Source organism: Lepidochelys olivacea, assembly GCF_965140295.1.
Source record: "Lepidochelys olivacea isolate rLepOli2 genome assembly, chromosome: 16".
Taxonomy (NCBI): domain Eukaryota; kingdom Metazoa; phylum Chordata; order Testudines; family Cheloniidae; genus Lepidochelys; species Lepidochelys olivacea.
In genome coordinates, this window is record NC_140426.1 from 15104052 (window position 1) to 15128790 (window position 24739).

The 24739-nt window shown below is 43.3% G+C and overlaps 3 protein-coding genes across 7 annotated transcripts in view; 2 read left to right on the forward strand and 1 right to left on the reverse strand.

Annotated features, from left to right (window-relative positions):
* The window catches only part of CIZ1 (CDKN1A interacting zinc finger protein 1), a 52117-nt gene extending 46668 nt beyond the window's left edge, over positions 1 to 5449 (forward strand). For all 4 annotated transcript variants that reach the window (XM_084650232.1, XM_084650233.1, XM_084650230.1 and 1 more), the window contains exons 15-16: positions 639 to 760; positions 4708 to 5449. In XM_084650232.1, the coding sequence (XP_084506358.1) occupies positions 639 to 760; positions 4708 to 5307 (722 nt within the window). In that variant the 3' untranslated portion in view covers positions 5308 to 5449. The remainder of the gene's footprint in view (positions 1 to 638; positions 761 to 4707) is intronic.
* A 462-nt stretch (positions 5450 to 5911) lies between these two features.
* BBLN (bublin coiled coil protein) lies at positions 5912 to 11456 on the reverse strand (the record flags this gene model as incomplete). The annotated part of the gene is made up of 3 exons (XM_084650332.1): positions 5912 to 7107; positions 10976 to 11168; positions 11430 to 11456. The coding sequence occupies 3 exons, from the start codon at positions 11454 to 11456 to the stop codon at positions 6911 to 6913; spliced, it is 417 nt and encodes a 138-aa protein (XP_084506458.1). The 3' UTR covers positions 5912 to 6910.
* A 3442-nt stretch (positions 11457 to 14898) lies between these two features.
* On the forward strand, positions 14899 to 24079 carry PTGES2 (prostaglandin E synthase 2). 2 transcript variants are annotated; one of them, XM_084650268.1, is made up of 7 exons: positions 14899 to 15227; positions 17150 to 17344; positions 18000 to 18055; positions 19474 to 19626; positions 20291 to 20491; positions 21517 to 21634; positions 22484 to 24079. In XM_084650268.1, exons 1-7 carry the CDS (start codon positions 14952 to 14954, stop codon positions 22634 to 22636), a joined length of 1152 nt encoding a protein of 383 aa, XP_084506394.1. In that variant the 5' UTR covers positions 14899 to 14951; the 3' UTR covers positions 22637 to 24079. The 2 variants fall into 2 exon arrangements, with proteins under 2 accessions (XP_084506394.1, XP_084506395.1); XM_084650269.1 differs by lacking the exon at positions 17150 to 17344.
* Positions 24080 to 24739: the final 660 nt, after the last annotated feature.

Below are 24739 nucleotides of genomic sequence, written 5' to 3' on the forward strand. Positions count from 1 at the left end.
ACTGCATGCCTGTCTTTGGCATGAACGCTCTAGACTAGTATCTGATCAGAACAGACAAGCTGCTGACCTCAGGTGCAGCGCTGCCTCCAGAACATTCTTTTGTGCTCTCTCTAGTCACCACCCTAATCTCTGTAAGCAGCTGAGATTTTGGTTTCTAAAACTTTTCCTAGCCAGTTACGCATTGTGGGGAAGGCACGGGGGCGTATGCACTAGCAGAAGCTGCTCTGTGCACAGGGAGAGTTCTGTTTACACCAGTTTTCCACATTGCTGTAACCTTCCACTATCATGTGGCAGATGGAATAATGATTAATGCTGTGAATGTTCTCTGTGTTTCTCTCACGTGCCTGCTGTCTTCTGCTTGGATTGAGCCCATTACTGCTGGTCATATGGTCTCTGTAGTTTTCCATTGTATTTTTTTTTTTATGCTGTGTAGTTTCTTTTCTTTGGCAACCTGATCTCTCTCTGAATGTCAGCCCACAGCTGTACTGTGGTAAAATGAGATATTCAGCAAGCGATCTTGAAAAATCCGCAATTAACAGAAGCAAAACTTTCCTTTTTAATTTCCCCTTTAACATTCTTATTGTTTTGGAGTTCCGTTCAATGTGATCTGTGATTTCCATTCCCCTCCCATTTTGCAGGCCTGGATTTTCTGGTCCCCGTCGCAGGTTACCTCTGCAGGCTGTGTCACAAATTCTACCATAGTGACTCCGCTGCCCGGGTCACACACTGCAAGTCCCTGATGCATTTTGAGAACTTTCAGGTTAGACCCCTTTGGCAATTGCATGGCCTGGCATTTGTCACCCTGTGTGTCTTCTCTATTCCTTCAGCACCTTCCCATTGTCCTCAGTGTCCATCACAGTGTCCGTCATGCCACAGCTTTCATCTGGTATGCTCTCTGCTTGTCTTCAGCTGCCCTTGTAGATCAGACATCGTTCTGCTCCTGCTTTCTTACTACTGCTAATGTCCACCATTACCCATTCTCAGCTGGAAATCCTCCATCTCCCCAGCAAATGTTGGATCTGTTCACTGAACCTGTGAAATGGAATCCCTGATTCAGCCTGGGACTTTCCTGGTCCCTTAGCGAGTACAAATGAGTGAAGCTGGTGGGGGACTAGACAAGAAGAAGCTGCTCCTTTTAAAGAGAGCAGGAAATGATACGCATCTGTCTAGGTGAAGCTTCAGTGTCTGTAATGCTGGAAATAGGCCCTGACACTCAAATTACATATAGGTAACATCTATACAGGGGACAGGTAGTTGAAAACTAATCTTTAAAATGGTAGAAATGAAATTCCAGGCCAGTTTTAGAAGATGGAGAACTCCAATCTGTAAGTTGTTGAGAGTTCAGTCGGTCAGCAGGGACTAAGCAGCAGCAGGAAGCAACTTGGGAGTTTCTGGTAGCTTGTTTGGAGGCTCTTCACTGGCACAGAGTTCAGCCAGTTAATGCTGTTCCTCTGCTGTATCCAGTCCACACACAGAAGATACAAGAATGGCCCTTGCCTTCAGCTGTAAACTCATGCACTGCCTCTTGCAAATTTTGATGGCTGGACCCAAGTTTGCCACCTCCACTCTGGGCTTGGATTTCAGGGAGGGCAGTAATCAGATTTTGTGACCATCAGGCTGCTCTTGAGGCAGGTAGTGTTTTTCATTCCCCTTTCAGTTACCATTGCTTGAGTTCTATATATGGAAGTGGCATTTCCTGACTCCTGGGATAGGGGGTAATTCCAATTTGCATTTCCTCTGCTGGTTTGGGCCAAGGCCTGCTTCAGCAAAAAAATCCCATTTCTCCTCCCTCTGTGTATTTATAGTTTCTTCATGGTGTGTTCTGTGGAGCTTTTCTGCTAGTCTTCAGACAGGTTAACCTTTGACTAACCTGGCAAAGGAGTTAACAATCCCCTTGCTATCCCTGTTACCTTTACCAAGAGCTGGGGGAAACAGTGTCCCATGTGCACTGGCAGTTCTTAAAATCTTTGCAGCAGGTGAAGCTGCAGCTACTCCTCTGGGTCACCCATTCCCTAGACAGATCACTTCCAGAATGAAAGAATCAGTCCCCCTTGTCCCTGTTCTGCTTCAGTACGTTGATCTGAATAACTTAGTTACGTTCCCTTGCAGCTTGTTAAAAATGAGTCTGCATAGCAGCAGTGAGTGTTCCTCCCCTTCACCTTCAGAACCAGGGGAGAGGCTACTGTTTCCACCCTTTGGGGTAGCAGGAAGGAAGTTGTCTAGTAGTTAGGGGACTAGGAGTCAGATTTCCTCTTGTCTGGCAGTGAGTTGCTGTGTTACTTTAGGGAGGTCACTTAGCCTCTCCCTTCCTATCTGTAAAATAGTGAGGATGGCCTCAAGGGCTACCATGAGGGTTAATTCATTAATGTTTCATGAAGTGGTTGGAAATAGCTGAGTCCAGGTGTGACTTGGAGGAGTTGGCCTTCTACGGATATTTAAGGCTAGTCTCGGTGTATTACTAGCCCCCTTCCCTTTTGAGTCTTGGGATCTCAGCTGGAAGCAGTTACTCCCTGGACTGTGCATATACTGCTGGTTAGAGGTCTGAGGACTGTCATGGTCTTGGCATTAAATGCCTTCTAGTGTCTTTCAAGGGGGGTGAATAGCACTTCTGGCCAGAATGCCATACTGGAGGCTTCTTAGCAGCTTCCATCTGAGGCAGTCCAGTGCACCAATCTGGAAACAGCTACCTTGCACTTGGTCAACAAGAATTGCCCCAGTTTAAGATGTGACTTTTAAACTGATTTAGTTACACCAGTATGTAATGTAAGTGTAGCCAAGCCTTAAGTGTCCACAAAGCATTTTATAGTGCTCTAACTTGAAAAATCACCCCCCCTGAGCGCATCAAGTCGGAGCGCTTTAAAGCACTAGTGTAAACAGGCTCCAAGCGCTGGGCTCCCAGTGCTCTGAGCTACTCCCCTTGTGGAGGTGGATTACCAAGAGCCCTCTCTCCCAGTGCTCACAAGCTTTGAAGTTTCCAGTGTAGCCATACCCTTAACCTGGTTTAAACTGCTCTATTCTGGTTTATTTTAAATCATTTTGGAACAGACAAAGGGTCCACAAAGGGGTTTGCACCACTTTAACTTAATCAATTAAAAATTAAACTCACGCAACTCTGTGGCGTAGACAAAAGTGCCATCAGGCTTGCAGCAGCAGGGTGCTGATCAGAATAACTCTGGTGCTGAGTAAGTATTCAGTTTGCTTTGAGTGCATGAGATGTTTGTCTGTCAGTGCGACTAAACATTTCACATAAGTGTCTGTCTACCCAGTTGACAGCTTGGCCTTTTACCTGTTTCTCCCTGTGCAGAATGGGCTCTCTTCCTCAGGCACCAGGAGCGTGAGCAGGGACAAACTCTTGGAACAGCTAACCTAAAAGATTAGGACTTACTGAGCCTCCTGCTGCTTCTGTTCTGTGCCACCAAAAGCAGGAGCTGCATAGAGCTCTATTTGAAGAGTGATAAGAGTTGTACTCACTTTCTAGGAGCCAGGAAAGATCACAGGGCGGACTTACCTTTTGTCCTCAGTACCAAATGGCTAATATTGCAGCCCCTTCAATGGCCAAGTACCATAGTGCAGTTCAGATAACATGCTGATACAGTAAAAGAACCTGAATAGAATAGTCCAGTTAAACTGTTGGGTTCAGTACAAGCCCCTTGTTCCAGGGCTTAAGTTTAGCATCACCAATCACTTTCCTATTTCTGTGGAAGAGAAGGAGCCCCATGCTGTTTACTTAGTGCCATAGTCTTTCTAGAAGTCTTGATCACCACCTTGCTAAGTCAAAGCCTTCAGACTGATTAACACACTGGAGAAAATCCCCTTGTGCCTTAGGATCCCATGGTTATACTTCTGTAGGCTGGCTCCATGCGGCTCTTGTGTACTATTTTTCTGAAGTTGCAATGACAATTTTAACCTCCTTGTTGATCTCTCCTTGGAGGTTTCAGTTTAGGAACCCATCAAATAAATTGTCATGCTGACAGTGAATTTAGGCCCTATATCAGCATTATCTAGTGAATGTTGGAGCACTCTTGCAAGTGGGGACACTTACTACTAAAAATACTCTCCTAGAAACATCCCCTTAAATGTGGTTTTACTGAAGAGACTTCCCCCTCCAACCTTGAAGCTCTTGCCAAAGAAGCAGAAAGTAAATGTGCATTGCTTAGATGAGCAAAGTGCAAAAGGAAACATCATTTCATTGTGTTTAGCTGCTGCAAAATTTGTTAATCTAGTTATTCCCCTTTAAGATGCCTGTAAGGAGTGCAAGCAACCAATAGTCTTGTATCAGGAGGGTGAGACTACATGTCTCCTGCCCACCCCCACAGCTAGATTCAGTCAATAGTTGGGATGAGAGTTTTCTTGCTTTCACTTACATTCAACAGGGCTATTGAGATCTATCATCTCCAATCAAGATGAACAACGATCAAAGTCTGGTTCTAGCTCTGTATCCCCAGCCTCATTCTACCTAATCCTGCCACATTAGCACATGCAAGAGGGAATAAAACCTTAATACCATCACTTTTTGCTAGGAGCTTGAACTCCTTCCCTCAGCAGCCCACCCAAGAGAGCTGTAGATGTGTGCTTTGTTTGGAGATTAGGCCAGCCATTGCAGTCTGTCACTCACTACTGTCTTTGTGCAGGTTTCTCCTGGACCAGCTAAAAACATCCTGTAATGTCTCAGTCCAGTTATCACTCACATGTTTTTCCTTTGCACAGAGATACAAGGCAGGAAGGCACCGTGCCACAGCAGCACACTCAGAGGCCTCTTTGTGCTCCCATGGCTCTGGCTTCCAGTCATCGGATGAGCAGCAGCAGCCTCCTGCTAAGACAGAGGATGAAGCGGAGACAATGAATACCAATCGTGGCATAGGAGAGGAAGATACAGAATTTTTGCCATTAAAGGAACAAACCTCTAGGTCTCTAGAGAATAAGAGTGAGCTGGTCCCCTCTGTGAGCAGAGGTGAAAGCCCAGCCAGTGAGACTGATGTATGTGGAGCGCTGGTCATAGAGGAGGAAGGAAGTCAGGATGAGGGTAGCAAGTCCCCCACCACTAGTGAAGACTGCCTGCTCCTAGATGAAGACAGTGCCACAGGGGAGTTGCTGGGCCACAGTATGTGTAAGGAAGAGGAAAGTGATGAAACCAGGCAAAGGGATGGCACAGACAAACCCCTGTACCCAATGCGTGAAGGGGATTCTGAACAGGGGGCAGCAAGCATCAGAGAGAAGGAGGCAGATACCTGCTCTCCAGGCAAAGGAGAAGCAGCAAATCTAACCCCAGCAGGGCGTAGACGTTCTGCTAGACGCAAACCCAGATAGAACAGCTTTAAAGGGAGAGCCCTTTGCATACAATATTTGCTGGAAATGTTTATTTTCAGAGTCCTTTAATAGAGCAAAAAGCCTTCTACTTTACTGCTGTTTTTATTTTAAAAAATAAAGCCTGGCTTTAGCGTGTCTAATAGAGGATGGCACTGGGTGTTGTTTATACAGCTGGGCTGTGATAGAGATCCTTGGGAGAGCCAAAGCTCCGTTAAACGTGAAAGGGTTGCTGAAGCTGACCTTCCTAAAGCTAACACTCACTGCTTGAACTGGCAAAGCCTGCTGCAAGACAGACTTCTCACTGTACTAGTTATCTACTACCTTCTGTGCTAAGGTGGTTCCCTTTTCCCAGGTCATAAGCCTGATGATACTGATGTGAGCAGAAAGAAACAAAGGGAATTCTACTGCTGGGAGATGAGTCAACCCCCTCTGAACACAATTTATGCACTTTCACAGAATATTTTCCCATAGAATCAAGCTAATGCACTAGGCCACAGGCTCACTCAGGACCCAGTTTTAGATTAGAACATGAAAGAAGCTCAGGCATTTGATCTCTCAGCACTTAAAGCAAGGCTGCCTCAAATGCTTCCAGGAGGACATTCAGTTTAAGATGACTAAAAGTTTATTTATAAATACTATCTCTAAACTGTACATATTGACAGTCACTTCACAATGGTAGGCCTTGACGTGAGAAGCCACAGACACAATCAAAGCAGTTTCACAGACTTAGTGGTCATGCAGTCTTACAACCATGTTTTTATCTCCCACACATTCAGGAAGGACTGGCACGACAGCATTGCTGGGCAAGCCTCCCCTACCCTCTCTCACACTGAGGCTGTGACACCACAAGGGGAGCAGATTAGGCTGCTCTATGGTAATACCTCTCAGAAGCCACTGTGGAGTCTCTAGAATTGGTTTAAGGAGTTACTCAGCTGCTCTTTACTCTCCCTTAAGTACACTACAGGGGTTTGGAATGGGGAATATTGGACTGGAGTCCTGTCATTGAGCCAATGTTTCTCATCATAGAACTTCTGTAAGCTTAACTGAAGTGCAGACTGTAAGGAGACTGCAGCTACAGTGTAGAAGAAACCAGATGATTTAAGCCCCAGAAGAAGCCTGTTAACACAGAGCAAGTCTAGGCCCAGAACGGCACCACCATTTGGTATGGATCTCCAGAGCTCTAAGGTTTAGAAGCCCAGTTTACTGGGGGAAAGGAGTCTATGAGGTAGACAGTCCTCAGAACAGCCACCACTTTCCTTTGTAGTTGAATTGTGGCAAAAGGGGCCTATACATGAATGCCCATACTTGCAGGAGAGGCTTCTCATACCCACTTCTAATGGTGTCACTGTCAGCTCAGAACTGGAGCTACATTGGGGAGGTGGAAGTTTTTACTCCACATCTCTCCCCTTACCCACCTATTTGCTGATGTAGCATCAGTCACCAAGAGAAAACAAGACAACAGAGAGAAGGGCAGAACATTTAACCACTGGAGGGAATGCACAACAGCAAGTACTTTTCTAGTCAAGTTTTACATTAAACCAGACAGCGGAGGTCCCATTGGAAGTAAAAACTATGACAGTGTGTGTCCAGCAAACAGCAGGAACTAGATGTCCATGTGTGGTCCCTGCACATCAGTCTGCAGGTTCTGCCCTTCACTCAGCTGCTGCTGGAACTCCAGACGTGTCTGACGGTTGGATTCCAGCAGCTCCTTCAAGCGGGCATGCAGATGGTCATTCTTCTCCTCCAGGTGATCCAAACAGGAGTTTATCTGGTCCAGCATGGAGTTTATTGCAGCATATTCTAAAGGAAGGATAACAAAAAAAATACCCTGAATAATTTAAATTCTTGTACTACCACCACTCATTCTAAGAAGGTATCAGGCAGCAAGGCCTCTTGCAAATATACCTCAGAACATAGAGGGCAAGTCCTCTATCTCAACTGCATCCTCTTTGTATCATGATACATCACATCTACTAGTGAAACTAGGTCTGTGGGAAACTGGATAGTTCAGGGGATTGGTCATGTGATCTAGGATGTTTTACCTCTGTGCCACAGACCAGGCAGGAAATTGCCATCTGACAGCTGTTTGGTAATCTCTCAAGTAAGTGGTTGGGCTCTGGCCAGCTTCCACTAGACAGGGATCCACATTGCAAGAGGGCTGAATAGAAAAAGGGTGAATTAATCTCTTCACCCTCCCTAGAGGTGGCCTTGCCTAATCAGGGTACAGACACCTTGAAAGGGTGCTGCTGAGAAGCTTACCACAAAGGGTACAGCACAGAGAGTGTAACCTCCAGAGCTGCCACTCTAGGACCTGGCACATAAGAATCTGGAAAGAGTTCCAGAACATCACAGCTGCTGATGTGGTGGGAGCAGGAGGAGAGGAGAAAGGTGCAATAAAGTGAAGCCCTTTTGAATGAGCTGAATAGGAACATCTCATAAGGTCCTAAGGGGAAAAGTAGCCAGAGGGATGAATGTGGACCAGTTCTGATTTCCATGAACAGCACTTATCCCCTTAATTTCTGAAGTTGTTGACCCAGTGCAGAGACCACATAGGTCTTGCTTTACCATTTAACACACTACCCTAGGAAGCAAGGATTCATTGTAAACCACCCTGCAGGATCTATGTATCATGCCATACAACCAGCATAAACTAGGTCCAAAAGGCCATTCAAACCTACTTGTGATGCTGCTTCTTGCACGGGGAAGGAGGAAAAGCACTCACATCAAGCCCTAAGTAAAAGGAAAAATGTGGTTTTCATGTACATCTGCAGAGAAAATTATCTAATCCAATTCTCAGGAGGAGCCACAGATTTCACTTCACACACAAGGTCAACCTGAGCTTGCATGGGAAGAGAATATTTTTAATGTTTAAATCACTAGACCTGTTCCGCTGAACACAGCAAGGGATAGCAACAACCAGTCCTCAAACAGCATTGTTTAGAACAACAGACCACAGTCTGAAGGGGACTTCTCTGCCGCTTGCACTCAGACATCAGAAGCATGTGGGGGAGAGAAATAAGAGGATCTGATAGTGAAGCTGTTTTCAGGTACCAAGACCCTGAACACAAGTACTGGTTCTCCCAAAATCTTTTAGAAGTCAGTGTGGGAAGTCCTCGAATAGCACATGCCATCGCTGAAAGCGATTAATGCTATACCTTAATTCTGATATTACATTCTAAATTAAAGTTGTGAAGTGACTTCCTGAGACTGGAATGCACAGGGTTAGAAAATAGTGCAGTCCCTGCTTCCAAACTGGGAGAGCTTTGCGGGACAGGTTAAGAGATGTGATAGATTATTTAGCAAACTCATCATATCTCAGGACTTCCCATTGAAATTCAACTATAGAGATTCCCAGTAACAAAAGAATCAGCTTCTAAGGATCTGAGTGATTTCATGAGGAAACACCCTTGACATCTTCAGAATCTAATTCTAAATTGGACGGACAGCTCAAGTGGACCCAGCAGAAAGGGTCTTGAGGCAGGTGATAGTCCATAAAGCTCAAATTCCCAAAGGAATTGTCATAGGAGACTATGTAGTTAAGCATCCCTTTTTCATCAGGAGGGAGAGGAAGGTCTAAAACATGATATTCCCTTCCTGGCTAGTAACTAGTTGTTGTACTGTCACTTCCCAGAACAGTATGATGAAAGGCCTTTTTAATCCTAGAAATCCTCAAGGATTTTTTCAGGAAAGGAGCTCTTAGATTTTGTTAGAAGGCACCAAATGAGGGTGTTGGGTGGTTTACTCTTATAAAATCATAGAAATGTAAGGCTGGAAGGGACCTTGAGAAGTCATCAGGTCCAGCCTCCTGCACTATGGCAGCACTAATTAAATCTAAACCAGGGGTTGGCAACCCTTCAGAAGTGGTGTGCCGAGTCTTCATTTATTCACTCTAATTTAAGGTTTTTGCATGCCAGTAATACATTTTTAGGTCTCTTTCTATAAGTCTATAATATATAACTAAACTATTGTTGTATGTAAAGTAAATAAGGTTTTAAAAATGTTTAAGAAGCTTCAATTAAAATGCAGAGCCCCCCGGACTGGTGGCCAGGACCTGGGCAGTGTGAATGCCACTGAAAATCAGCTCATGTGCTGCCTTGGCACACCTGCCATAGGTTGCCTATCCCGATCTAAACTATCCCTGACAGCTGTCTGTCCAATGATGGTGATTCCACAACCTACCTTATTCCAGATCTTAACAACACTTCTAGTTCAGAAGTTTTTCTTAATATCTAACCTAATTTTCCCTTGCTTCAAATTAAGCCCATTATTTCTTGTCCTATCTTTAGTAGATAGGAGAAGAGTTGATCACCAGTCTCTTTATATCAACCCTTAACATATTCAAAGACTTAATTCTACCCTCAGCCTTCTTTTCTTAAGACTAAACATGCCCCATTTAAATTAAAAAAACAAACAAACAATCACCTTTCCTCATAGGTCAGGTTTTTTAAGGCTTTTATCATTTTTGTTGCTCTTCTCTGGAATCTCTCCAGTTTGTCCACATTGTTGCAGAAGTGTGGGGCCCAGAACTGGACACAGCACTCCAGCTGAGGTCTCACCAGAGCTGAATAGAGCAGGACAGTTATTTCCTGTGTTTTATATAGGAGTTCTGTTGTTAAGATACCCCAGAATGATAGCAGCTATTTTTGCAGCTGCATCACATTGTTGACTCATACTCCATTTGTGATCCACTATAACCCCCAGATTCTTTTCAGCAGTGCCACCACCTAGTCAGTTAGTCCCCATTTTGTAGTTGTGCATTTGATTTTTCTTCTTCCTAAGTGAAGTACTTTGCATTTATTATTATTGAATTTCTTCTTGTTGAATTCAGACCAATTCTCCCATTTGTTAAGATCATTTTGAATTCCAATCCTACCCTCCAAAGTGCTAGCAGCCCCTCCCAGTTTGTTGTTCATCTGAAAATTTTATAAGCATACCTTCCACTCCATTATCTAAGTCATTAATGAAAATATTTAATACCACCAGACCCAAGACTGACCCCTGCAGGGCCCCACCAGATACTCCCTTCCAGAAGAGGAGTAGGTTGGTTTGGCAGGATTTGTCCCTAACAAATCCATGCTGGCTATTCTTTATAGCCCAATATCTTTCCAAGTATCAGAGTTGCACTGACTGGGATATAATTCCCCAGGTCCCCTTTTTTAAAGATAAGTGCTATGTTTGCCCTTCTCCAATCTTCTGGGACCTCACCTGTGCTCTAGGAGTTCTCAAAGATAATTGTGAAGGGTTTGAATATTGCTTTAGCTAGTTCCTTAAATGCCCTAGTATGAATTTCATCAGGCCCTGCTGACTTGAATACATCTCAATACTCTTTAAACTGTAATTTCCCTATTTTGGCTTGCAATCCTTCCCTCTCCTTAATATTAGTTGTGTTGAGTATCTGATCATTATTAACCAAACGGCTGTGTGCTGGGAGCAAGCCTGCTGGGGGGTCTGTGGTTTATCTAGGAAGGGGGGGTATGCTTGGAGCAGGGGATTGGGGAGGGAGGGTGTCCAGGGCTCTCCCCAGGCAATGGGATGCTAGGAGCAAGGAAAGTTTGGGGAGGGGGAGCCTGGCTCCCTGCCCCAGGGCGCTCAGAGCAGGGCGGGGGTCCGCAGCTCCCCGCCCCGGGCGGGGGGACGCTGGGCGGGGTCCCGGCCGCTCTTCTCTTACCGGTATCCCCGAAGCCGTCATCGTCCCCCTCCTCGCCGTGCCCGGCGTTTCCCGCAGGCACCTGCGGCTCCCCGTTCGGCCCTGACGTGCCGCCACCAAGTCCCGCCGCCAGACAGTACCCAGGTCGCGGCTGGATTCCGAGACATAGGAAAGCCCCGCCCCTTCCCGGATGGAACGGCGGGAAGTCCCGCCCCTGACCCAGAAAAAGGCGGGGCTTGGGTTGAGCTAGCCACTCGGAAACTTCAGCCGGGATCCTAGGGACGCCGTGTGGGGTCATATCCTTCCCAGCCCCGCCCCAGGGGTAAAGTCTATAGTTATGGGAAAAGAGGGGCTGACCAAGCGGCGCGGGCGGGCGAGGGGCAGCCAAGCAAATAGACTTTATAGTTGCGGGGGGCGTCTGCCTACAGAGAGGCGGGATCCCACCTCCAACCTCCCTGGACGCTTATGTTCCTACCTCTTTGTGCTCACTCTCTGCAGTCATCGCAGAGGGATTTGCTGGCAGGATTTTATATGGGTGCAAAAAATATTCAGCGAACTCAGAAGAGTATCTGCAGAAACCCAATGTGACCTTGGGAGTATGAAGGCTCACAGCCAAGCTGGCTCTAGGAGCCACAATCATCCAATCAGAGTTTAGGCTTGGGTGTCCCCGTCAAAACTAAGCACCACCGTTAAGCATTTTGGCTGACAGCTGCTCGAGAAAAATCTGCTGATCAGAAGTTATTCACAGAAATTATCCAGCAAATAAATTCAAATCAATAAAGTGAACTAATCTATCAGCAAAAAGAAAAGGAGTCTTTTTGCGAATACAGACTAACACGGCTGTTACTCTGAAACTAATCTATCAGCTACTCACAGACCACTTTGAGAACAGAAAATGTGTTGAATAAATTATTCACATAGCTTTGCTTTGTTTTCCCCTTCTACAGTGGTTTTCTCTTAAACCTTATTCCATCCATACTAATTATCTCAGTTTATTACATGTATATTTATTCTTTGTAGACTGTTCTCAGGAAAAAGAAAAGGAGTACTTGTGGCACCTTAGAGACTAACCAATTTATTTGAGCATAAGCTTTCGTGAGCTACAGCTCACTTCATCGGATGCATGAAATATGGAAATATGTTTATGGGATGTTCTCAGGAGATATGTTCACCTGTATAAAGCCTTTATTTCTGGAGCTCTTAAAGCACTTTGTAAACATTCATTAGCTCCTGTGAGGTAATTTTACATATGGTCAGACAGAGGATGGTTGGTTAAGTAATTTGCCCAGAATCACACATTGAGTCAGTGACGCAGCCAGGGCTAAACCCCAGGATTCTTGATACCCAGACTTCTGCTTTTGCCACTAGAGCATAGTCCCTTCCTGTTTTAATCTATCCAGTTTTAGTTAATGGTTTGTTTAATTTAGCTTAATTGTATTTAACAGAATAAAGTTTGTTTCAGCTGTTTTTGATTTTTCCTCTTAATAATTGTAACCGAAGTTAGTAGGTCACTTTCAAATTTCCTCTTTCCCTAGGACAGTGAACACAATTTTCTCTGCCTTTTTTTATAACTAAGATTTCTTTTTTTAGACTTGATATTAGTCATATATTTCACCTCTCCTGGGAAATCATATCATTATATAATTTCTTCCATTTTATAGGATATATCTTTAGAGATGAAAATAACTTGCAATTAGGGCATCAGTGTGTCCCTGAGCTGAACCTGGGCAAAGACTGATTTGAAGAGTTTTTGAATTCCAATTGAGATGGAATTTTCAATGCATAAGGAATGAAGGGTCATATCCTCAACATCATGGTACATTCTGTATCTTTCCTTACTATAAGCTGACTACATTCTGCTGGGTTAGGGCCCCATCCTATGCCCTAGCACAGTTATGCTCATCAATATAATAGTATGGGCATAACCAAGCATAAGTGACAAAAGTTAATTGCCCTGAAGCATGAGGTTATAGGTCTTCCTATTGTATGGTGGAATACAATTTCACAATTAAGTAGGCTTATGTAACTAATGTCAGTAGTTGTCTTTGAGATCCTTGCATAAGAGGCACTATAGAAGTGGAAACTATGACTATTATTTTTTATTCCTATTGTATGTTTTAACATCTTTATGAAGTGCTGAGGTTTAATTATCCATCATGGCAAAAGCCAGATAACTATAAATCTGACTTTGCTAGTATGAAAACTACTAGATACTCTGAATATTTTGTTCTTGCGTTTCACCCTGTGATTCTAAAGCAATTTACAAAGATGGAATTTTAATTGTAATTATTTATTGATTTGGAATGTTACCATAAAGTCATAGACTATTTGAGATTTTACCTAATCATCTAGCTCTGTTCCCAAGCATGGCATTCAATATTCACATGACACATTGTGAGCAAAATTAATCCTTAGTGTAATTTGCATGAAGGATGGAATTGGGCCCACTATGTATGTAGCTGAGAGGTATGAGTTCTAATACTTGGAAAAATAACTGGCCAGACTGCACTCTTTGTATGAGCTGAATAATGTCTTGGAGTTTTTGCTAATGATTCAGCAAATTCTGTGATTTAAATAATATTTAAAATGATCTAATCCAGGGGTTCCCAATATGTTGGCTGAAGAACACTTGCTGATAATTCTCAAAGATCTGACTGGTCACATGGTGCTGGCTCTCCTTGTTTCCAACTGCTGCTACAGGTGTCCACACTCTTCACTACAGTGAAAAGCCACCTGTAAAAGAAGCTGGAAACAAGGAATAAACATTAAACAATAAACTTTTGCTGAGAGCAGCTATTACATAAATAGAGAATGAGAGGAAATGAGCACTACCACTCAGGGACTGGAGATATCAATGGGATTAGAGTTGTAATCCATATGGCAGCTAGGTAATATTTTCAGGAGAGCTAAGCAAAGAAAAGGAGTTGGTGGCTGGACAGCATAGCCAGAGGAGCAAGAAACCAACTGTTAGGGAACCCTATGCAGGGGGGAAAGAACAGGGTCTAGACAGCAGAGGAGTGAGCATGTGTCAGTGAGAGAGATTAATAACAAACATGGGAGGAGCAGATAAAATTAAGAGTAAAAGCAGGTGGTGGGTTTGATTCTTTTTTTTTTTTCAAAAGGAAAAAACACTAATTGCATCAGGAAAGGAGGTGTTCATGAGACACTCTCAGTATTAAGATATATTCCACACTATGAAAATGTTTGAGAGCCCCTGATCCAACCTAGCAGGATTTTATAGCACTTGTCATCCTAGCATAGGTTATTACATTGAATGTTACATTCTCTGCTACAGGAATGCATCTGATGAAGTGAGCTCTAGCTCACGAAAGCTTATGCTCAAATAAATTTGTTAAGTCTCTGAGGTGCCACAAGTCCTCCTTTTCTTTTTGTGGATACAGACTAACAGGGCTGCTACTCTGAAATCTGCTACCAGTGTGATTATTTTTTCAACCCACCTGTGCCATTTATAACCATTTCCGATCAGGGTAATTCTAGGCTCCCATTACTGGAGGGGCAAATGGATATTTTGGAGCCCTTAGAAATTAGTCCCTTAGAAATACTTGGACTTTTAAGAGTTTAAAAAGAAATTGTGGCTACTGAGTTAGCATTTCTCTGTGATTTTATAAGTTATCTAACAAATGAAATCTCTTCCATCTGCTCATTGCTTAACATTGTATAACTTTGTACATATTTCGGCTTTTCTGGCAATGATGGGGTGGGGGGCTTGAAAATCATTTGGGGAGGCAAACGTTCTCTCCCCTGGTGGCGCCGGGTTTGCTTCCCACCCGTCCCCAGTTCTGTATGGGGATACTGGCCCCTGTGCAGTACTGCCTCTGGGAAGAAATGATGCCGCAGCAAACAAACCAACCAATCAAAACACAAGCCCAGCAGAGGCGCTCTATCCTCAAGGCCTCCTCTGCTCTGGTTTAAAGCCTCTGGTGCTGCGTGTAGAGGCCCTCCCGCACTGTTCCCCCGCCCACCTTGTGGAGCGAAGATGGCAGCAGCCTGCAGTGGCTGGAGGTGCCTTGGGCTGCTCCCGTGGAGACTGAGGGCTGCTGGCCAGGCGGCTGGGGTGGGGCTCCTGCGGGCCCAGAGCAGGGGGTACTGTATCCCCTTTGGGACAGGACGCTATGCACGGGGCCGGGCACGGAAGGGCAGCCGCATGCTGGTGGGGGCTGCTTTTGCCCTGGGGGGCACCTTTGGCCTCTTCCAGACTCTCCAGTATCCCCTGAAGGCCCAGGAGCACCTTGCAGAGCAGCAGGCAGCCAAGGTAACCTCCCACTTCCCCCACTTTTAAGAGTACTGCAGGAAATCCGGAAGCTCCTTGCAATCCCTAAGGAACACCGGGCCCCATGGTGCTTTCCCATCCCCCACTTACAAATGATTCTGAAATGATGGTCCTTCCCGTGCAATTATATTGCCTCCCAAATATCTTCCATTTTTGGGGTGCACACTGAGATCTTGGCTCCCATCCTTAATGAAATCTTAAGGGGGTGGCAGGAAGAACCTTGAAATTGGTTTTTTCCTCACCCCCTCACAGATTTTCTCTTCTATATGACGTTTCTATTTTTGTTCATTTTCAGATAGTATTTTAGCCTAGTCTCCAGATTAAAAGGCTACAAAAGTCTCTCAAATGATCTGTGGCTGCTTTTTCTATTTACTGTCTGCAAATCCTTTTGTAGTTTTTGCTGGATAGGCTAATTGCTACTTTAAAAATAATAATAAAGTTAATAATAAAAATAATTAGCTAATTAATGTTTTCCATGCCTATGGATGAATTACATGGTAAGTGATCTAGAATATACAAGTGATGCCATCAGGTTACAATATCCTAGACAAATAATGTCTACCAATTTTACTAATAACTCTTGTGTATTAAAACTAAACACTTATAGATCCTGATCCTGCAAGACATACACACATACCTAACTTTAGTCAATAGAAAGAAAATAGTCTTGTTAGTTTCAATTTTGCTTTTAGTCTGTTCGCTTTCTGGTTCTCATACACTAGCATAATGCTGCAGTATTTGGGGGTGGCAAACCCTTCAAGAGAAGGTTTAAATACACATAGCAGGCTTTTTCTATTGATTGAAACACACACACCTCCTTAATATTAGATGTTATTAGGAAATAACATTTAAAGTATTAAAATCTAAAGGCCTAAACTACCCAACATTATCTTCTTTGAGTAACTATAAAAATTGCTTTTAATGAATAAAAAAAGCAAAAAGTAGTTGTCAAGTGACAGGGAAAACAACAATTCTGTACACTTACATCGGGCTTTCCATCAACTAATGACTTCCTGCAAATACCCTGAGGGATTGTGGAAATGAGAAACAAGTTAAAATGGTGGCATGTGTTTTATAATGTATGAATAATAAGCAAGGCACGTTAAATGTCTGTTGTGTAATTGCATTGTGCCTAATACTGATGCTTTATTCCTTGTGCACCCAGCATTCTCAGTGAAGGTCTGGTGTGCAAACAATGCAAGATCAGATTCTGTGTTTATATGTTCTCAACCAATACCTTGCAACCACTGTTCCCCCCAAAAAAGCCATTGCTTCCTGGCATAAGTCACTGGTATTTTTTTTATAAAATGTTGAAGGTAGGGTTTTGTACTGCTGTCCGTTGCTGTAGTATTTGAGCATCTTCCACGTAAAATAGATAATAGCAAAGTCTCTAGTGGACTTCATGGAATCTCTGACACCTCTCCCTTCGCAGCATAAAAACTGTGCGTGGGGGATGGGTTTGGTTTTGATTTTTTGTTAATTTTATTACTTTGGGGGGGGTACTTTTTGTTTTTTAAGGTTAATTTTGTTTAATTTTCTTAGGCTGGATGGTTGGATTTTTGTGTAGAAAGCAGAGTTGTGAATGTCATTCTTATGATGACTTGGTCCCTAACCTATAGGATTCAGTTGGCAAAACCATATATTCATAAGAGATGGGAGTTACTACAAAGGGATAAGGGGATATTTAAAAAATTAGATATTCATTATACAAAAAAGTTAAGTATTTATGACATCATTGGAAGAAAATGCTGGTTAACCAGAGGTGTGAGCTTTGATTTGGATGACTAGATTATAATCTGAACACCAAATATCAGCAACAGCAATTTAAAATAAACATAAATCGATTGGGGGAGGAGGTGATATTTGAATTGAACATAGAAACTTCTGGCATTTTCCTCCCTCAGCTCCCTGCAGGTAGCCTGCAGTTGACCCTGTACCAATACAAAACCTGCCCGTTCTGCAGTAAGGTTCGAGCCTTTCTTGATTACCATGGGGTGCCTTATGAAATTGTGGAAGTGAACCCGGTAATGAGGAAGGAGATCAAATTCTCCTCCTACAGAAAGGTGCCCATCCTTTTAGCCAACGCTGGAAACACTCTGGTGAGTCTCTGCTTCTCAAATAACCATGGTTCTTGGGTTTACATCTAGCACTGGGTCACTAGCCAAGTGCAGGTGTAGCCTACTTTATTTCCAAGGTTGCTTAGCATCCTGTTCCTCATTTTATGGCTGTATACTTAGCTACCTCTTCCTTAGCCTCACTCTTATTTTGCCGAACACTCACAACGCCCAATGTTCCCTAGCAGTGACAAGCTATGCTGCTGCTAGGGAGTTTGGAGGAAGGTGAGACTTTAAAGTCCACTGGTCTTATTCTTCCCACCCCCATGCAGGATTCAAACAATTTGTACAGAAGTCAGAGGGTGTTACTTGTACTCTGTGGTGGAAGAATTATGACCCAAAGATAAGTGTTTTAACCGTATATTTTCTTACCATGCTGGTTTGCCCCCTGGAATGCCAATGGCTCAGACTGAAACCCACTTTGGTTTCCACTATTGGCCTGTCTAGAACAAGCAGAATAATAGATATACGGCTGTAGTATAGCAGATTTGCCTATGGAAATAAACGGAAGATTAGGGAAGAAGGGACTTGGGGACTACTTAAGCCCCAAAGGGGTTCAATTGGCAGAGCTTCTTATGAGCTCCTCCTCCTTAGCTCCATCAGCATCTCTTTTTAAATTTATTTTCATTCTATTTTGCAGCAACTGAATGACTCTTCAGTGATCATCAGTGCAATAAAGACCTATCTCATTTCCAGGTACGAGAACTGGATAGTGAGAATGTAGTTGAGTGTGAATTGCCTTAGGCAAACTGGAAAACAAGAACACTTTTGTGTGTGTGTGTGTGTGTGTGTGTGTTAGTTATAGAGCTCAGGTGTTTTTTTAATCAGAATTCTGCCTTTGCACAAAGAAGACTTAAAAGTTAGTCCAAAAATGAAATTAATCAAACCTTCCTCTGATTTTTTTGTTTTGTTTTGTTGGCCAGTCAGAATATCTGGAAATAAATCAACTTGCTGCTCTTGTAGCCTGTTCTTTAGATCCAGGTTACAAAGAGCTTGAGTAGGGAATGGAGAAGGAGGGGATCTTATATCTGGGACAACTTGTACTTCTATTCCTTTTTTTCCCCCCTGTGATATAGAGAACCTCAGTATATAGAAATTTAACCATAAGAGAGACATTGTTAGCTGCAGCTGACTATTCTGGAGTCTGGTTAATACTTACTGTGGGTTATTTGAAATGACACTTACATGTACTCTCTCTCTCATTAGTTTCTTGCATTAAGCTGTTCCATAGTAGTGCATTTTAATGTGTGTGGCTTCAGTGTGTGTTTACTGTTTTCTTTTCATATACATTAAGTGCACTTTCCTCTTAGTCTTGCATCCATGAACACACTGCAACGTTACTACAACATATTACAGTAAAGATATATCTGGGATAATAAGGTGTATAACGGGCATGTATAGAGTCAACTTTCAAACTGAAACCATTCTAAAAACGACACATTTATGTTCTATCCATGATTCCAGATCAAATTTGCTCAGATCTTGAAAGTCAAGGGGTGCTGGGGGGGGCGGGGGGAGGAGTGAGACTTTAAAGTCCACTGGCATTATTGCTTCCACCCCCATGCAGGATTCAAACAATTTGCACTGAAGCCAGTGGAAGTTACTTTTACGCTGTGGGGGAAGAATTATAACTGAAGGACAAGTATTTTAATTGTATATTTGCTCACTATGCTGGTTTTTTGTTTTTTTTTATTTCCCCATAACGGTCAATCTCCTCCTGAGACCTAAAAATTTAGCCACGATCTTTTTCTCTTACATTATCAACGGTAATAGAATATTCCACTATTGGAATCTGGTTTCCTTATGGTGCCATAGGCTCTAGTTTGCTCTCCCACAGCTGTATCAGCTCCATAGTGCTATTAAAATCATCAAATTTTTTTACAGTCACTGTTCTGACTAACTGCACCTCAAGATGGAGAGGAATTCTGAAAGAGAAAATACAGACTGCACAGAGATAGTCCTTAGATTTACAACCGCTGAGCTGCCTTGTTATGGAAGTCTCTATTTTTAGAGCAGCCAGTGTTTTGTTGCCCCAAAAAGAGGACTCATAGCAACTGTTTTTCAGTAACACGTGGAGAAGACCATGCAGATTCTGACTGTGTTTCTCCCCTCAGGAAGAAGAGCTTAGAAGAGATTGTGTCATTTTATCCTCCTATGAAAGCTGTGAATGAGCGGGGCAAGGAGGTGACTGAGTATGGGAACAAATACTGGCTCATGCTGGATGAAATGGAGACCCAGCATGTGTACCCCATCAAAGAAACTAGGGTGTAAGCATTTCATGTGCTAGGGGTCTCTGAGCTGGTTTCACAGCACCCCTCCTGTATCATCTTGGAGAACACGAACACAATCCTCCTAATGCTGCTCTTGACATGATACACATCAGACACCCATAAATAACTGGAATGGTTTTGTTTCAAGTAATTTATTTGTTTAACTTGCAAAATGTAATACTTCTATGTGAAAATCCCCCCTCCCCCGCTTTGGTGTACTCCGAGCCTCAACCATTGCACTAATTTCCTCCTTTGCTTTCTCTCCTCCCTGCCTTCTTCCCAGAGAGTGATGTCCCTTTAGGCTCCTGAGTTAGCTGGAAGGGTCACTTGGGATTGATTAATGTTGGGGAAAACCCATGATTATGGGACACACGTTCCTCATGGGCCATCCAGCCTGCTTGCAACAATAGAAAGTGAATCTAGAGCTTTAGTTTGTCTCATCCAGCTGGAGTTTGGCATTAGAGCAGTTAAGTGGGGAGGGATCCCTCCTGACCACAGTTCAGGGATATTACCAGTGGAGCAGACTGGATGGGAACTATGTTGCACTCTCATCCTTTGCAGAAGCTCCAGCTACAGTTATTGTGATATCATCTGCATCCTCCTCCTCTGATTCAATGTTTCCACCTTGTTCACTTAAACTACTTTCTTGGGATGTCTACAGGGAGGAAATGAAGTGGCGAAAATGGGCAGATGACTGGCTTGTTCACCTCATCTCCCCCAATGTTTACCGCACACCTAGGGAAGCCCTGGCTTCTTTCAATTACATTGTCCATGAGGGAAAGTTTGGCACCGTGGAAGGTTTTTTTGCCAAGTACATGGGGGCCGTTGCCATGTTCTTCATCAGCAAGAGGCTGAAGAGCAGGTTGGTACCACTGACCCAGTCACACAGCAAGGGAATGTCTTTGTCCCGTTGGTTTTTAACCACCCTTAGCCATGAACTTCAAACAGTAAAACTCTGTCTCAAACACTTTTTAATAGGCATTTTCCTTGCAAATAAAATGCAGTTCTGTTCTAAGGGTCAGTTTGAATACTCCCTCCATTCTGATCATTGTATCTGAATGATCACTATATGTGGACCCAAAACAACTTTCAAATCAGACATGCAGAAGCAAAATTTCCATTTCTGTAAGGACACATTTTTAATTTTAACATTAGCTCCAAGGCACGTCACTCCAGTTATTACAGTTTATGGGAGCATCAGTTATGTTCTTGTACAGCTGAATGCCATTCAGTGGTGCAAAATCCTTTTCTACCTGTGAAAATATCAAAGGAATTTATACTTGTTTGATCTGTGCAACTTAAATCTCCACTGATCAGAACAATCAGAAACTGGCTTTTGGGAAGTAATATTTTATTCCCATGAACTGAATGAATGATCACTGCAAGTGGAACTAGTTCCACTGTACCCTCACCATTTGAATAGTAGTAGGACCAGGGGATCTTTCCCCTTTAGATTTCTGCTGTCTTTCCAATAGAAGTGCCTTCTTTAATCCAGTTTATCAATTGGTGTAACCAAGGAATGGTCAAGACTTGACTTGTTTAGTGTGACACACTTAGTTAGTGACTGAGAAAGAATTACTGTCCATGATTTCTAGAATTCTGGTCCTTTGCTTTAACCACTACAGTAAATAGCTCATTAACCACTTAATCAGCTTTAAGTACTTATTGGACTTCTTTGAGCCCTCTAACCTTCTGAATGAAAGAGATGCTTATGCACACAAGTTACTTCATAGTCATCTTTAAAAATACCCAAGCCTTTCAATTCACTCTCTGAAGTGCATTCCCTGTCCCCAGCCATATATGAATCCATGGGAAGGGGTAATGAGAGGGGAAAATTAAAGAGAGAAATGAACCAGTTAGAGGACACCATATTTTCTCTTAACACAGGCACCATCTCCAGGATAATGTCCGAGAAGATTTGTACAAAGCAGCCAATGACTGGGTAAAAGCTATTGGCAAACACAGACCATTCATGGGTGGCAGCCAGCCGAATCTTGCTGACTTGGTAATGGTCAAGACCCTTGGTCTCTGTACTTAATTTATCATTCATCATGCACATAGTATGGTATAGGTGTGACTATGATTATGTATAAAATATGTACTATATCCTCTTGGTCTGTATTAGATATATCATTTGAGTGTCTTATGTGGGAGGTGAGAGTTGTGTTGTCAAAATGTGTTACAGGTGCAGGGTGAGTATGTTTACTCCATTGTACAATATGGAGATAGTTCAGGAGCATACATTCTGTATTGGCTGTGTGTGTAGAAAGCATGCCAGCCAATCACCTTTCCACTGGGAAATATACTCCAAGCACATACCTTACAAACATCATGACTTCCCAAAGTAGGACATTATCAATCTGAAGTAATGACAAAAGCAGTAATGACAAAAGCAGTTTAGGCTTCCACATCTGCAACTGGAGATGAGCCCTGTTGACATCAGTGGACAGGGTCATAAGGTTAGCATGCATAGCTCAGACTTCAGGATTTGAATCTTAAACCATTTCCTGCATCATTAGCTCTCATTATAAATAATGATAATGGTTTTTGTTTTAATCTGAAGCAATATCTCCATAAAGAGTTTATATGGAGCTGGATACTGTACCAGATCTTATAATCACTTTTCATTTTACTCCATCTCCCAAAATTTTTGCCCATTTTGTTAGGCACTGCCTATTTATCCATCTAATGTCTGTGACTGTCTCAATAATCTCTGCTAATCAGATGGGTGGAATAGGTGATCGGGAAGGGAGTAGAGTTTTGGGACACTTAAATCTGAAGTTACATCCATTCCAGATGTAGAGTTAATGTTATCTATGTTAATTTCCAAACTCTCTCTCCTCTCTTGGCACAGGCAGTGTATGGGGTCCTCCGGGTCATGGAAGGGCTGGAAGCCTATGATGACATGATGACTCATACAAAGATTCAACCTTGGTACCATCGCATGGAGAAGGCTATTGGGGAGGCCGATGTCCCAAACTGGCAACTGCTGCAGCCGCCTTACTAAAATTCTTGCACAGAAAAACATTAAAAAGGAAAGACCTTCTGTTTTAAAAATAAAATGCACTGGCCTTTCCCCCTGGACTGATGTGCAGGCATGTGGATTGTCCAGCTTAGAGCTAATAAGAGGCTTCGTGAGACCAAGAGAGCAGGAGGGGACAGGTGTGTACAGTTAAGTAAATATGACATTTAGAATAATAGAAACATGTAAAAGGTGCTGACCTGGGACCTCATTGGAGAGGAGGGTAAATTCTGATTTAAACAGCAGAGTGCAGCAAACTGACTTTCTCTTGGTGAGCCCCATACTAAGTATATGTTAAAAAGAAACCACAATGCTGGCTAGTGGACCCTGGAGCAAAAGCAAATATTTGAGGTCTGTCCAGGGTTGACTTCAGGCTGTATCTCCTCTTGTCCAAGTTGTCCTGAGTGTCTTCCTGACTATTTGAGGTACTGTGTAACTCTTAAATGGCATTAAGATTTGACCTGCAATAGCATCCTGTAAGTACAGTGCTGAGGGCAATGGGTGAATCAGCAGCCCTGAGGAAGGAATCCCTTTGCATGATAGAAAAGATCCTGCTGTCTGCAGGCCATGTGCTTCCAGTCTTCAGGGTGATCTCCATTTAAACTGTTATTTCAACAGGTGATTCTGGATTGTCAGTGATAATACAGGCTCAGTTCCTCTTTCTATGCAGTATATGGCATCTAGGGTTTCTCGTCTACCAGAAGATAGAGGCCCAGAGAGCACAACCTAGACTGAAGAAAGAATTATTGCAAAATGATTATTTGAAAAAAAGCTTCCTAGCATGAGTTACATGAAAAGTGTTCCTGGAAATACTCAATATGATCAGTTGTTATCAAGTGAGTGCTTGTGAATTTTGCAGTCCTCTGGCTCTCTAGATGCTTCTTGTAATGCAAGAGCAACAAAGGCTTTGCTGTGTGGAGTGGGAGCCATTGCTGTAAGCTACGTTGTATAGTGTGAACTTTTTGGAACTAGTATTTCCTCACTGAGTTCTGGCTAATACTAGTGCAGTGTGGAAATGCCAGTTGGTACCTGTCTTGGTGAGCTAAGTTGCAGGGAATCCTTTCACTTCTGGCTGTAGGTCAGAGAGTGAGAGATCTTCTGAATGGTACTAGGTTTTAATTTCCCTCTTCTCTACTTATAACAATCCTTTCCATGGCATCATGGGCACTTTTCAAGGAAACTGGTTATCTGGGAAATTAGTGGTGGAGATGGCATCTGTCATCAATGCAGAAACTTTGTGTTAGTTGAAGACTGCTTTTTGCTATCAGTCATAAGTATCAGTGTGTGATACAGGTGTGTTTTATTGTCCAGAACCTACTGTATCTACGGATACTTTAGAAGGAAAATGAAGTGCAAATTCTAGTGTGGACTGGATGAGTAGTAGTGGGAGAGGAAGAGAGTATTTGCAATAAAAACAAACTGTTGCTACGCTGGCTGGCTACATTTATTTAAGCACTTCTGCACTTAGCTATCTTTAAGTACAGCTACACCCTAGTTCAACAGTACACTGTTTTAGTGTTTGAAAATTACAGGTTATTTTTCATACAATGTTTGAGCATGTGTGGGTATGAAGGGGGAGATGGATTAGATCAATTAAAAAGTTGGGGGGAGCGGGGTTTGGTTTTGTTTTTAAATCTCTGATAAAGTTAACCCAAAAAAAATGGATCAGGAGAAAATATTTAACAATGGTCCAACCCCCACGGGCACTCTGGGGGCCAGAACACAGGGATGTGACAGATGCGTAAATGAGCCATCACTGCTTCAGAACTGCCCTGGGGCCTTGCTCAGAAGTATTTGTCACCAGGCAGAGCAGGTTACCTCAGCTGCTCTCCTAGGGGCCCAGTCCCCTACCCACGCTGTTCAATTGCCTAGAGTGGGGCTTCATATGACCAGCTTTGAACGGGGCTGCTGCTGCCGGGGTAAGGGGGGCTGGTTGATGAGTTGAATCTCTGCCAGAGCTGACCTATACTAGGGTCTGTGGGATAGTTGATTCAGCGCCCCTCCTCCCCTGTCAGTGGGGGTTAGGCCTCCTCCCGCCTGCCCTTCCCTCCTCTGGCCCCCATCTCCACCCCGCCCCCATCTCAGCGC

Excerpts from the sequence above, each read along its gene's own strand:
- PTGES2 (XM_084650268.1), top strand. The coding sequence starts at position 14,952 with ATGGCAGCAGCCTGCAGTGGCTGGAGGTGCCTTGGGCTGCTCCCGTGG. Across the intron at positions 17,345-17,999 it reads CCAACGCTGGAAACACTCTG|CAACTGAATGACTCTTCAGT; the intron begins GTGAGTCTCTGC and ends TCTATTTTGCAG. Across the intron at positions 21,635-22,483 it reads AGCCGAATCTTGCTGACTTG|GCAGTGTATGGGGTCCTCCG; the intron begins GTAATGGTCAAG and ends CTCTTGGCACAG.